At 59.1% G+C, this 12,872-nt stretch overlaps 1 protein-coding gene across 1 annotated transcript; it reads right to left on the bottom strand.

Annotated features, from left to right (window-relative positions):
* Positions 1 to 9,701: 9,701 nt before the first annotated feature.
* LOC112558738 (extensin-like) lies at positions 9,702 to 11,143 on the bottom strand. Its single transcript, XM_025229365.1, has 2 exons — positions 10,914 to 11,143; positions 9,702 to 10,209 (listed from the first exon to the last, which is right to left on the bottom strand). Exons 1-2 carry the CDS (start codon positions 11,141 to 11,143, stop codon positions 9,702 to 9,704), a joined length of 738 nt encoding a protein of 245 aa, XP_025085150.1.
* Positions 11,144 to 12,872: the final 1,729 nt, after the last annotated feature.

Below are 12,872 nucleotides of genomic sequence, written 5' to 3'. Positions count from 1 at the left end.
TGGTGTTTGTGCAGGATTGCTGTGTAGGAGGTAGGATTTCTATGATTTGTGTGTATGAGAGAGTGTGTGTTTGTGGGTTTTGTAAGTAAATACAGGAGCTAACAGAATTGTTTGGTTGTTAAACTTCGTGTTATCTTCTCTTGGTACCCATACCATCTCCACCGTCAACCTATCTTTCTCCCGAAAAGGAGACATTAACAATGCTAAATGTTTATTTGTCAGGGTTAGATGGAAGTTCGTTATGGCGTAGCTTCATTTCTTCTCTACGATTTGTTTTCTTTCAATCCAGAGACAAATGTCGCAAAGAAATGTTTTCGTTATTCAGTTGCTCCTGTAAAAATGAATACCAGATACTTAGAATCATCTGAGACCTTGGTTCCAGCGATTTATTAATAAACATTGTTCGTCTGCAGCAATCAAAACATGACAGTAAAAAAACATGTTCGAGACCAATTGAAAAATTAAAAAGAAAGTTTATTTCAGATTTGATATTAAAAGGATGCGAAATCATCTAAAGCTTCAGAAATCGATGGTTAATTGAAACTTGATCGATGAAAATCAAAAGCGTAGATGTCAGTAAGTAGCTCATTTGCAATGCTTGCATTACTTCACCAATTACTACTGAAAGAAGCTTTGTTTTCTTCTCTCCCTGACTTCCACCACAAACAACATCAACAACGACTTTTCCCCGAGGTGCACCAGTAGCAAGCGGCAAAGAAGGCTTTCCTGAATCTCACTGTCAGCTAGCTTCCTAAAGCTGCCATCATGTGTGAAGCAAATTTATCCATCCGTCCCAGCTTGTCAGTCCATATTCCGCGGTTCTGAGCGATTTATTTTCACGAAAGGGTGCTTAATAATTTGCCATTCCGCGTCGTCCATGGAATCGTTGGTGACGTCAGAACCTGCAACTTCCTCCCCCAGCACTGCTCTGCGCATGTGCAGCTTCATCAGCAATACATCTCGGTTCACGCACAGCATGTTAGTTCGTTTTCTCTTCTTGTTCTCGTCTTTCTCTTCTTTGAGAAGCCGTTCATTCATCATGATTTTTAAGGTCATCCTTAACGTGCTCTTCTTGGTGACAGGATTGAGGAACAGCCTTTTCCCTCTCGAAGCAAGTTTTTTCTGTTGGTGGGGTGCGACAGTTGTCTTGGGCCTGACTAGCGGAGACACTGGCATCGCACTGTAGCACCTCCTACATCTGCACGTCAGCGTGCGACTGGGTGGAATCCCACTTTGGGTAGGTCTACCCAGGGTGAGCAGGCGGTCGGTGAAGTCAACGACAAGCGAGATTGCCCGCAGTACCTGCACAGCACGAAGTCATCCTTCGATGCACTGAGTTTTGATAAAGGTGTGCCTCGTGGCTTGTTTTACCTCTTGATTGACTTTTCGCGGACTCCTTAGGAAAAATACCTGTGTTGTCTCTCGGAGCATCTCCTGCCACACCTTTCGCAAGAGAACTTCGTTTATCGGCCTCTGCATTTGGTTGTGCACTACTAGTGTTCGACGACAATAAACTCGTGGTCCAAGCTTTATACACTCTGGCTAACCGTCCAGCGAGCCGGTGGATCTGATGTGTCTCCCTGCTGCTGATGGAACTGCTGCAAGTCTCGCTGCTGCTGCTTTTGCTCTTGCTGCCGTGATTCTTCATTGCTGGGCTGTAGGGAGGTTCCACGGTAACAGACTTGTCAGTGTCCTTGCTACGGCTTCTAGTGCGGGACATCCTGGAGGAAAGAAGAAAAGAAACCCACAGATATAAAAGTTTTAAAGCTAACTTGAGGGTTTTTTTTATAAAAAAAGTAAGAAAATGAGTTCCAGTCTGAATTAAAATAAAAAGAAATCATGCAATGCCGCATTCCGTTGGGGAGACACGTCCCTTTCGAACAATATCAGAGCTCCCACAAGTTGTTTTCGCTCTCTCATCGGTATGGTCATCACAGAAACACACGCACACACATGTGATACCAACATGACATGCAAACGTGTTGTGTCTTAAAAGATATCAACACGTCGCTCAAGCAATTACATTAAAGTGTTTTAAATTGTGAGTATGAGAAGGACTGAAAGAGAGTTCGAGAATGAGAGAGAGAAAATTCTACATCAATTGCACTCGTCTTCATAAAGGTAATACAAGCTAAAGGACAAAGATTAAAGTTTTTCAACTCCTGAATAATGAACTTACTTCCAGTCTTGATGTTTGGTGGAGGCTTGCACAGTGATACAACGATCGCTTGTCAAATCCTGAAGCTGCTTCTGTTGCGTCCACAAAGGTGACGTCCTGAGACCCTGATCATGGTCACACACGTGGCACGTCACGTGGGGTTGCCCGCAATGGGAGGAGGCGGAGCCTAATTGACAGGCGTGGATTCGCTTGGGTGATTTTTGACAGTCGCCACAAAGACCAAGGACCTACTGGTCCGCAAAACTGTTGACCTGAGGGTTGTCTGATGGCGGGTGGGGGAGGAGTGTGGATGGAGGTCAAACCATCAACACCCTGTCTCCTTGTAGGGCTTATATTTATTAAGGTTTTCATTCGCTGCTTGTTGATTGTCTAAACTATTTTCACAGAACATCCCCAACAGCGATTACCTTCTAGAAACCTTCGCACTGACTAGTCCTTTCCTGCAAAAATATTGTCGAAGCGAGATTTCTTTGATAGAAAGTCGGTAACAAGTACATAGATGACAATTGTAGTGACGAAGATAACGAGCACTTCAATAAAATATGTATCTAACGAGCAAATAAAAAAAAGTTCGGACTTTGTATAAAGATGGTGAAGCCTACTTTTCAGCGTTCTTAAAGACAAGCTTTGTTTGTTTTTCTGTTTTGTTTTGTTTTTTGTTGTTGTTGTTGTTTTTGTTTGTTTGCGTGTTTAGTTTGTCTTTTTTTTAAAGTCTTCGTGATGTATTTTCTTTCCACTTTTGTTTAAAAGAAAAAATAAAAATATTACTTACCAAGACCTGGCCCCCTCCAAATCCGCAAATCCCGCTGCTGATTTCTTTTGTAAACAACTCAGTGAAGGGAAAAACTTGGAAGAGTGACGTCAGCGACCTGTATTTTAAGGCACCCAGTGGCATGAGGACCCCTTGGCTGGCACCCAGTGGCAGGCTGGGGGATTCGGCATGAGGTAGGCAGGACCCCTTGGCTGGCACCCAGTGGCAGGCTGGGGGATTCGGCATGAGGTAGCAGGACCCCAGGACCCCTTGGCTGGCACCCCAGTGGCAGGCTGGCAGGCGATTCGCATGATGTAGGCAGGACCCCTTGGCTGGCACCCAGTGGCAGGCTGGGGATTCGGCATGGCAGTAGGCAGACCCCCTTGGCTGGCCAGTGGCAGGCTGGGGGATTCGGCATGAGGTAGGCAGGGACCCCTTGGCTGGGCACCCAGTGGCAGGCTGGGGGATTCGGCATGAGGTAGGCAGGACCCCTTGGCTGGCACCCAGTGGCAGGCTGGGGGATTCGGCATGAGGTAGGCAGGACCCCTTGGCTGGCACCCAGTGGCAGGGCTGGGGATTCGGCATGAGTAGGCAGGACCCCTTGCTGGCACCCAGTGGCAGGCTGGGGGATTCGGCATGGGTATGGCAGACCCTTGGCTGGCACCCAGTGGCAGGCTGGGATTCGGCATGAGGTAGGCAGGACCCCTTGGCTGGCACCCAGTGGCAGGCTGGGGGATTCGGCATGAGGTAGGCAGGACCCCTTGGCTGGCACCCAGTGGGCAGGCTGGGATTCGGCATGAGGTAGGCATTGCCTGGACCCAGTGGCAGGCTGGGGATTCGGCATGAGGTAGGCAGGACCTTGGCTGGCACCCATGCAGGACCATGGCAGAACCCTGGCACCCTGGGTGGATTCGGCATGAGGGTAGGCAGGACCCCTTGGCTGGCACCCAGTGGCAGGCTGGGGATTCGGGCATGAGGTTAGCAGACCCCTTGGCTGGCACCCAGTGGCAGGCTGGGGGATTCGGCATGAGGTAGGCAGACCCCTTGGCTGGCACCCAGTGGCAGGTGGGGATTCGGCATGAGGTAGGCAGGACCCCTTGGCTGGCACCAGTGGCAGGCTGGGGGATTCGGATGAGGAGGACCCTTGCAGCACCCCTTGGCTGGCACCCAGTGGCAGGCTGGGGGATTCGGGATAAGTAGGCAGGACCCCTGGGCTGGCTGGCACCCAGTGGCAGGTGGATTCGCATGGGCTAGCAGGACCCCTTGGCTGCACCAGTGCAGCTGGGGATTCGGCATGAGGTAGAGGCCCCTGGCTGGCACCAGCTGGCAGGCTGGGGGATTCGCATGAGGTAGGCATTGGCTGGACCCAGTGCAGGCTGGGGATTCGGCATGAGTAGGCAGGACCTTGGCTGGCACCCAGTGGCAGCTGGGGTTCGGCATGAGGTAGGCAGGACCCTTGGCTACCCAGTGCAGGCTGGGATTCGCATGAGGTAGGTTGGCTGCACCCAGTGGCAAAGTTGGGATTCGGCATGAGGTGCAGGGCTTGGCTGGCAACCAGGTGCAGCTGGGGGATTCGCATGAGGTGGGGAGGCAGACCTTGGCTGGCACCGTGGCAGCTGGGGATTCGGCATGAGGTAGGCAGGCCCGCAGTGGCAGGCTGGGGATCGGCATGAGGTAGGGCAGACCCTTGGCTGCATGCAGCTGGGGGATTCGGCATGGAACCCTTGGCTGCACCTGGCAGGCTGGGGATTCGGTGAGGTATGGCAGACCCTTGGCTGCACCCAGGCTGGGGGATTCGCATGAGGCAGACCCCTGGCTGGACCCAGTGGCAGGCTGGGGATTCGGCATGAGGTAGCAGGACCCACTTGGCAGGATTCGCATGGTAGGCAGACCCCCTGGCTGCACCCAGTGGCAGGCTGGGGATTCGGCCGTTTGGGGCACCCATGGCTGGCACAGGACCCCTTGGGGGTGCAGGGGGATATCGCATGAGTAGGCAGGACCTTGGTTGGGGATCGCATGGGCCGGTGCAGGCTGGGGATTCGGCATGAGGTACCCCTGGCTGGACCCAAGTGCAGCCTGGGGATTCGGCATGAGGTAGGCAGGGACCCCTTGGCTGGCACCCAGTGGCAGGCTGGGGTTATTCGGCATGAGGTAGGCAGACCCGTTGGCTGGCACCATGGCCGAGCTGGGGGATTGCATGAGGTAGGCAGGACCTTGGCTGGCACCCAGTGGCGGGGAGGCCTGGGGGATTCGGCATGAGGTAGGCAGGACCCTTGGCTGGCACCCAGTGGCAGGGCTGGGGATTCGGCATGAGGTAGGCAGGACCCCTTGGCTGGCACCCAGTGGCAGCTGGGATTCGGCATGAAGGTGCAGGACCCCTTTGGCTGCACCAGTGGCAGGCTGGGGATTCGGCATGAGGTAGGCAGGACCCCTTGGCTGACCCCAGTGGCAGGCTGGGGGATTCGGCGATGAGGTAGGCAGACCCCGTTGCACCAGGCCATGGCAGGCTGGGGATTCGCATGGGGACAGACTGGGGCTGGCGGAATGAGGTAGGCAGGACCTTGGCTGCGCCACCAGTGGCAGGCTGGGGGATTCGGCATGAGTAGTAGGCAGACCCCTTGGCGGCGCACCAGTGGCAGGCCTGGGGAATTTCGTCCTGTGTTGGGGGGAGGCCTTGGCTGGCACCCAGTTGGCAGGCTGGGGGATTCGCATGAGGTAGGCAGGACCCCTTGGCTGGCACCAGTGGCAGGCTGGGGGATTCGGCATAGGTAGGCAGGAACCCCTATGGCTGGCACCCAGTTGGCAGGCTGGGGGATTGGCCCTGAGTACAGGACGTGGCAGTGCGGCTGGGGGATTGGCATAAGGCAGGGACCCCTTGGCTGGCACCCAGTGGCTCGGGGGGATTCGCATGAGGTAGGCAGGACCCTTGGCTGGCACCCAGTGGCAGGCTGGGGATTCGGCATGAGGTAGGCAGGAACCCCTTGGCTGGCACCCAGTGGCAGGCTGGGGGGATTCGGCACGGAGGTAGGCAGGACCGGCTGGCACCAGTGGCTGGGGGATTCGGCAGTGAGGTATCGCAGGTACCCCTTGCACAGCACCCATGGCACCCCAGTGGAGGCTGGGGGATCGGCATGAGGTAGGCAGGACCCTTGGCTGCACCCAGTGGCAGGGCTGGGGGATTCGGCGATGAGGTAGGCAGGACCCCTTGGCTGGCACCCAGTGGCAGGCTGGGGTTCGGCATGAGGTAGGCCCCCTTGGCTGGCACCCGTGGCAGCTGGGGGTTCGATGTGCAGGCAGGACCAGTGGCCCTGCGGGGATGCTGAGGTAGGCAGGACCCCCTTGGTTTGGCACCAAGTCGTGGTGGCTGGGGGATGGCGGCATGAGGTAGGAGACCCCTTGGCTAGGCACCAGTGGAGGCTGGGGGATTCGGCATGAGGTAGGGACTGGTGGCAATTCGATAGCGGACCCCCTTGGTGGCACCGTGGGGGGATTCGCATGAGGCAGGACAGGAACCCTTGTGGCGAAGGTGGAGGGGGATTCAGCATGAGTGGCAGGCTAGGTAGGCAGAGTAGGCCCCTTGGCTGGCACCCAGTGGGATTCTCATAGGCAGGGGGATCCCCTTGGGTGGCTTGGCAGGCGGGGGATTCGGCAATGAGGGCAGCTAGGAGCAGGACCCCTTGGCTGGCGCATAGTAGCCCGTGGCAGCTGGGGGATTCGGCCGATGAGGTAGGCAGGACCCCTTGGCTGGCACCCAGTGCGTGGAGGCTGGGGGATTCGGCATGAGGTAGGGGACCCTTGGCTGGCACCCAGTGGCAGGCTGGGATTCGGCACTGAGGTAGGCAGGACCCCTGGTGGCTGGCAGCCCTTGTGGTGCAGGCTGGGTGATTCGGCATGAGGTAGGCAGGACCCTTGCTGGCACCCCGTGCAGGCTGGGATTCGGCATGAGGTAGGCAGGTTGCCCCTTGGACCTGGCATGAGGTATGGAGGCCCATTGGTAGCACGCGGAGGCTGGGGATTTCGGCATGAGGTAGGCAGGGCTTGGCTGGCACCCAGTGGCAGGCTGGGGGATTCGGCATGAGTAGGCAGCGACCCCTTGCTGGCACCAGGTGGAGGTGGGCGGATTCAGGCTGAGTAGGGCAGACCCTTGGCTGGCACCCCTTGGCCAATTGGCAACACCCCCTTGGCTGGCAGTGGCAGGCTGGGGCGATTCGGCATGGCAGGTAGGGCACAGGACCCTTGGCTGGCACCCAGTTGGCAGGCTGGGGGATTCGGCATGAGGTAGGCAGGGACCCCTTGGCTGGCACCCAGTGGCAGGCTGGATTCGGATGAGGTGGGGAGAGGACCCCTTGGCTGGCACCCATGGCAGGCTGGGGATTCGGCATGAGGTAGGCAGGACCCTTGGTGGCACCCATGGTGAGGCTGGGGGATTCGCGATGAGGTAGGCAGGACCCCTTGGACTGGCACCAGTGCAGGCGGGGATTCGGCATGAGGTAGGCCTATGGCTGGCACCGTGGCAGCTGGGGATTCCGGCAGAGGCAGGACCTTGGGCTGTGCACCCAGTGGGCAGCCGGTGGGGGATTTTCGGCATGAGGTAGGCATCTTGCCTGGCACCCAGTGGCAGTCTTGGGGATTCCATAGGTAGGCAGGGTACAGGACCCTCTGACGCCGGTGGTCAAGGCTGGGGCGATTCGCATGAACGTACGGATGCAGGGACACCTTATGGCTGGCGCACCATGGGGCTAGTAAGCGCTTTGGGGGATTCACGGGCCAATGGTAGGGTTATGATTCGGGGGGCCCGCCTGGGGGATGCGCCATGGAGTCGGCAGTGACCCCTTGTCGTGCGATGCCCCTTGGCGTGGCACCCAGTTGGCAGTGGCAGGGAGGCTTCGGCAAGGAACTTAGGGAGCAGGAACCCCCTTGCTTTGGATTGCAGTCGTGGGGGAGGTGACGCACGAGAGCCTTGTGGCGTGGGCATTATAGTCTCGATGCAGGCGACTGGGGAGAATTAGCGTACGGTAGGCTGTTAGGCATGGTTCAACATGTTACGACTCGCTCCAGGAGACCAGTACTTATGGGATTCTTGAGGAGATGCTCGCGTGGGGCCAGGCTGGGGGATTCGGCATGAGGTAGGCAGGACGCACCTGTGTTGTTGGCTGGACCTGGAGCACATGCTGGTCAGCTGGGGAGATTCGCATACCGTGGCGAGGACCGGGTTCGGGACTGGTCAGCGTCATGGCAGGCTGGGGGGATTGCAGGCATTGTCGGTGCAGGGCAGGACCCTTGGCTGCACCCAGTTGCAGCTGGGGATTCTGCATGTGTGTAGGATTGTTATTGGCAGACATGAGAGGCCGACCCCCAGCTTGGCGGGATGGCCAGGCTAGGTAGCAGGCCCCTAGCGACATCCCCTTGGTGGCACTGGCACAGTGAGGCGGGGGATCTCAGAATGAGTAGGCCTTGGCACCCAGCATGATGGATGTGCAGAGTCAGGGCAGACCCTTGGCGGTCAGGCTGGCATGTTCGCAGGTAGCAGGACCCTTGGTGGGATCTCGCTGAGTAGGCAGGAGCCCTGCCTTGGCTACCCGTGCATGCTGGGGATGTCGGCTGAGGTAGCCGACCCCATGGGCTGGCATGCCGGCAGGCGAGACCCCTTGCACACCACGTGGCAGGACTGGGATTCGTCATGAGGTAGGCAGAGGCCCCGTTGGCTGGCACCCCAGTAGGCAGTCTCGGGATTCACATGGTAGGTAGGCAGGACGCCCTTGCGACTAGCACCCATGCAGGCTGCGATATCATGAGGTAGCAGGAAACCCCTTGCTGCCACCAGATGGCAGCTGGGGGATTCGCATGAGGGAAAAGGTGCAAGGACCCCTGGGCTGGCACCGCTAGCGCTTGGGTGGATTCTTGGCAATGAGGTACATGGTCAGGATTCTTCGTCCTTGGCTCTGTGGCACGTGTTCAGTGGCAGGCTTGGGGATTCGGGCATGAGGTTAGCACCCCCTTGGCTGGCACCCTCAGTGCAGGTGCTGGGGGATTCGGCACTGAGTAGCGATCCCACTCGGCATGATAGTAGGCAGCCCCCTTGCTCTTGGCAGTCATTTGACCAGATGGCAGGTGGGATGGCATAGTTGCGTTCCCACATGCGGATTGGCTGTGGCAGAGGCATGAGGCCCTTTGGCTGGACCACCCGTGGCAGGCTTTCGCATGAGTAGGCAGACCCCTGGCTGGCACCCTGGCAGCTGGCGGATTCGGCATGAAGTCAGCAGTCACCCTTGGCTGCACCCATGGCACTGGGCACTGGGGGCGCATTTCCTTGCTGCACCAGTGGCGGCTGGATTCGGCATACGGTAGCAGGACCCTGCTACCCAGTGTCTCTGCTGGGGTCGGGCATGAGATGCATTGCTGGCAGTGCAGGCTGTTCGGCAAGGCGGAAGCCCTGCGGTGGCTGGGACCCAGTGTTGTCTAGTGGTGCTTTGCGGGATTCGGGCATGAGGTACTGGCAGGACCCTTGGTCTGGCACCGCAGTGGCCGGCTGGGGGATTCGGCAGATGAAGGTAAGGGAGGGACCCCTGGCTGGCGACCTCAGGTGGCAGGTCTGGGGGACTAGTCGGGCATGAGGTGGCAGGACCCTTGGCTTGCACCAGTGGCATGGGAGGGGGCGGGGCATTGCGGATGAGGGTAGGCGGACCCTTGGCTGGCACCAGTGGCAGGCTGGGGGATTGGGCATGAGGTAGGCAGGACCGGCTTGGCTGCACCTCAGTGGAGGCTGGGGATTCAGGCAATGACGGTAGGCATGGACCCCTTGGTGGACGACAGTGGCAGGGCCTTGGGGATTCGGCAATGAGGTGGCGCAGGGACCGCCTTGGCTGGCACCCCAGTGGCAGGCTGGGGAGTTCGGTGCATGAGTAGGGCTAGGACCCGTTGGCTGGCACCCGTGGGCAGGTCTGGGGGATTCGCGATGAGGTAGGCAGGACCCCTTGGCTGGACCCGTGGTGCAGGCTGGGGCATTGGCATGAGGTAGGCAGGACCCCTGGCTGCAGCCGACAGTGGCAGGCTGGGGGAATATGGGCATGAGGTAGGACAGGACCCTTGGCTGGACCTCAGTGGCAGGCTGGGGATTCGGCATGAGGTGAGGTCAGGACCCTTGGCGGCACCGCCAGTGGGCAGGCTGGGGTATTCGGCAGAGTAGGCATGGACACTTGGTCTGGGCGCTGCAGTGCAGGTCTGGGGATTCGGCATGAGGTAGGCCAGGATCACCTTGGCTGCACCGGTCAGTGGCAGGCTGGGGGGATTCGGCAGCTGAGGGAGGCAGGCTAGGACCCTTTGGCTGGCACCGGGCCAGGGGCAGGCTGGGGGATTTCGGCATGAGGTAGGGCAGGACCTTTGGCTGGCACCCAGTGGAGGCTGGGGGATTCGGCATGAGGTAGGCAGGACCCCTTTGGCTGGCACCCAGTGGCAGGCCCTGGGGGATTCGAATGAAGTGGCAGGAGCCCTTGGCTGGGCATCCCCAGAAGTGCAGGCTGGGGATTCGGCGATGAGGTACGGAGACCGTTGGCTGGCACCCAGTGGCAGGCCTGGGGGATTCGGATGAGGTACGGTCAGGACCCTTGGCTGGCAACCAGTGCAGGCTGGGGGATTGGGCCATGAGGTAGGGCAGGCCGTTGGGCTGGGCACCGCAGTGGCAGGCTGGGGATTTCGGCCATGAGGTAGGCCGGACCCCTTGGGCTGGCACCGCAGTGGCAAGGCTGGGGGATTCGGCAATGAGTAGGTCCGGACCTTGGCTGGCAGCCCAGTGGGCAGGCTGGGGGATTCGGCATGAGGTAGGCAGGACCCCTTGGCTGGACACTGAGATTGGGCCTCAGGCTGGGGGAGTTCGGCATGAGTAGGCAAGGACCCTTGGCTGGCACCAGTGGCAGGCTGGGGGATTCGGCATGAGGTGAGGCTAGGACCTCCCTTGGCTGGCACCTCAGTGGAGGCTGGGATTACGGCATGAGTAAAGGCAGGAACCCTTGGCTGGCAACCGCAGTGGAGGCTGGTTCGCATGAGGTAGGCCAGGACCGCTTGGTGGCACCAGTGGCAGGCTGGGGGATGTCGGCATGAGGAGGCAGGACCCCTTGGCTTGGCACTCGCAGTGGCAGGCTTGGGGGAATTCGCATGAGGTAGGGCAGGACCACCTGTGGCTGGGCACCCAGCGTGGCAGGCTGGGGATTCGGCATGAGTAGCGCAGGACCCTTGGCTGGCACCCAGTGGCAGGTGGGGGATTCGGATGAAGGTAGGCAGGACCCTTGGCTGGCACCAGTGGCAGGCTGGGGGATTCGGCTGAGGGTAGGGCAGGACCCCTTGGCTGGCACCCAAGTGGCAGGCTGGGGGATTCGTGCATGAGGTAGGCTCTCAGGACCACTTGGCTGGCACCAGTGGCAGGCGGGGATTCGGCATGAGGTAGGCAGGGACCCCTTGGCTGGCACCAGTGGGCAGCTGGGGGATTCGGCATGAGGTAGGCAGGGACCTTGGCTGGCACCCAGTTGCAGCTTGGGGGATTCGGCATTTGAGGTAGGTCAGGGAGCCGGGCCTGTGCTGGCACTCAGTGGGTCAGGCTGGGGGATTCGGCATGAGGTAGGCAGGACCCTTGCGCTGGCACCTCCGTGGCAGGCTGGGGGGATTCGGCTGCATGAGGTATGGCAGGACACCTTGGCGTTGGCACCCAGTGGCAGGCTGGGGGACTTCGCATGAGGGTGAGGCAGGAACCCTTTAGGGCGGCCACCCAGTGGAGGCTGGAGGAGTTTCGGCAATGAGGTAGGTCAGGTCACCCCTTGGCTGGCACCCGGAGTGGCGAGGCTGGGGATTCGGCATGAGGTAGGCAGGGACCCTTGGCTGGCACCAGGTGGCAGGCTGGGGGATTCGGCGTGAGGTAGGCAGGGCCCCTTGGCTTGTGCATCAGTGGCAGGCTGGGGGATTCGGCATGAGGTAGGCGGCCCCTTGCGTGGCCCCCAGTGGCAGGTGGGGGGAGTCGGCATGAGGTAGGTCAGGACGCGCCTGGCTGGGGCACCCAGTGGCAGGCTTGGGGGGATTCGGCATGAGTAGGCAGTGCCCCTTGGCTGGCACCACAAGTGGCAGACTGGGGGGATTCGTCATGAGGGAGGTCGGACCCCTTGGCTGGCACCCAGTGGCGGGCTGGGATTCGCGCATGAGGTAGGCAAAGGACCCTTGCTGGGACCTCCAGTGGCACGCCTGGGGGATTCGGCATGAGGTGACAGGAACCCCTTGGCTGGCACCTCAGTGGGCAGGCTTGGCTCTGGCTCTTGGTGGCTTGCTCTTTGGCTCTCTGGCTCTTGGTGCTTGTGGCTCGCTTGGCTTTGCTGTGTGGCTCTTGGCTTTGGCTCTTTGTCGTCTTGGCTCTTGGGCTATTTGGCTCTTGGCTCTTGGGCTCTTGGGCTTCTTGCTCTTGGCTCTTGGATTTTGGCTCTTGGCTCTTGCTCTTTGGCTCTGGTCTTGTGCTCCTTGGTTTGGCTCTTGGCGTCTTGGCTCTTGGTCTTGGCTCTTGGTCTTGCTCTTGGCTTCTTGGCTCTTGGTCTTGGCTATTGGCTCTTGCTCTTGGCTCTTGGCTCTTGGTCTTGGTCTTTGGCTCTGGCTCTTGGTCTTGTCTTGGCTCTTTGCTGTCTTGGCTTCTTGGCTTCTTGGCTCTTGGCTCTTGGCTTTGGCTCTTGGTCTTGGCTCTTGTCTTGGTTCTTTGGCCTCTTGGCTCTTTGGCGTCTTGGCTCTTTGGCTCTTGCTCTTGGCTGCTTGCTGCTTGGCTCGTTGGCTCTTGGCTCTTGGATCTTGCTGCTTGGGTCTTTGGGCTCTTGGCTCTTGGCTTCCTTGGGCTCTTGGCTCTTGGCTCTTGGCTCCTTTGGCCTCTTGGCGTCTTGGCTGCTTGCTCGTTGGCTCTTGGCTGCTGTGGCTCGTTGC

This window comes from Pomacea canaliculata, linkage group LG3 (assembly GCF_003073045.1).
Source record: "Pomacea canaliculata isolate SZHN2017 linkage group LG3, ASM307304v1, whole genome shotgun sequence".
NCBI lineage: Eukaryota > Metazoa > Mollusca > Gastropoda > Architaenioglossa > Ampullariidae > Pomacea > Pomacea canaliculata.
The sequence above is the reverse complement of the archived record's forward strand: the minus strand, read 5'-3'. Positions and strand labels throughout refer to the sequence as shown.

Coding starts and splice junctions, on each gene's coding strand:
- LOC112558738 (XM_025229365.1), bottom strand. CDS start 11,143: ATGCCGAATCCCCAGCCTGCCACGCTGGGTGCCCAGCCACAGGTGGTC. Junction 10,210..10,913: donor TTCCTGCCTTTACTCATGCC/GTAATCCCAGCC, acceptor GAATCCCCCCAG/CCTGCCACTGACCGGTGCAG.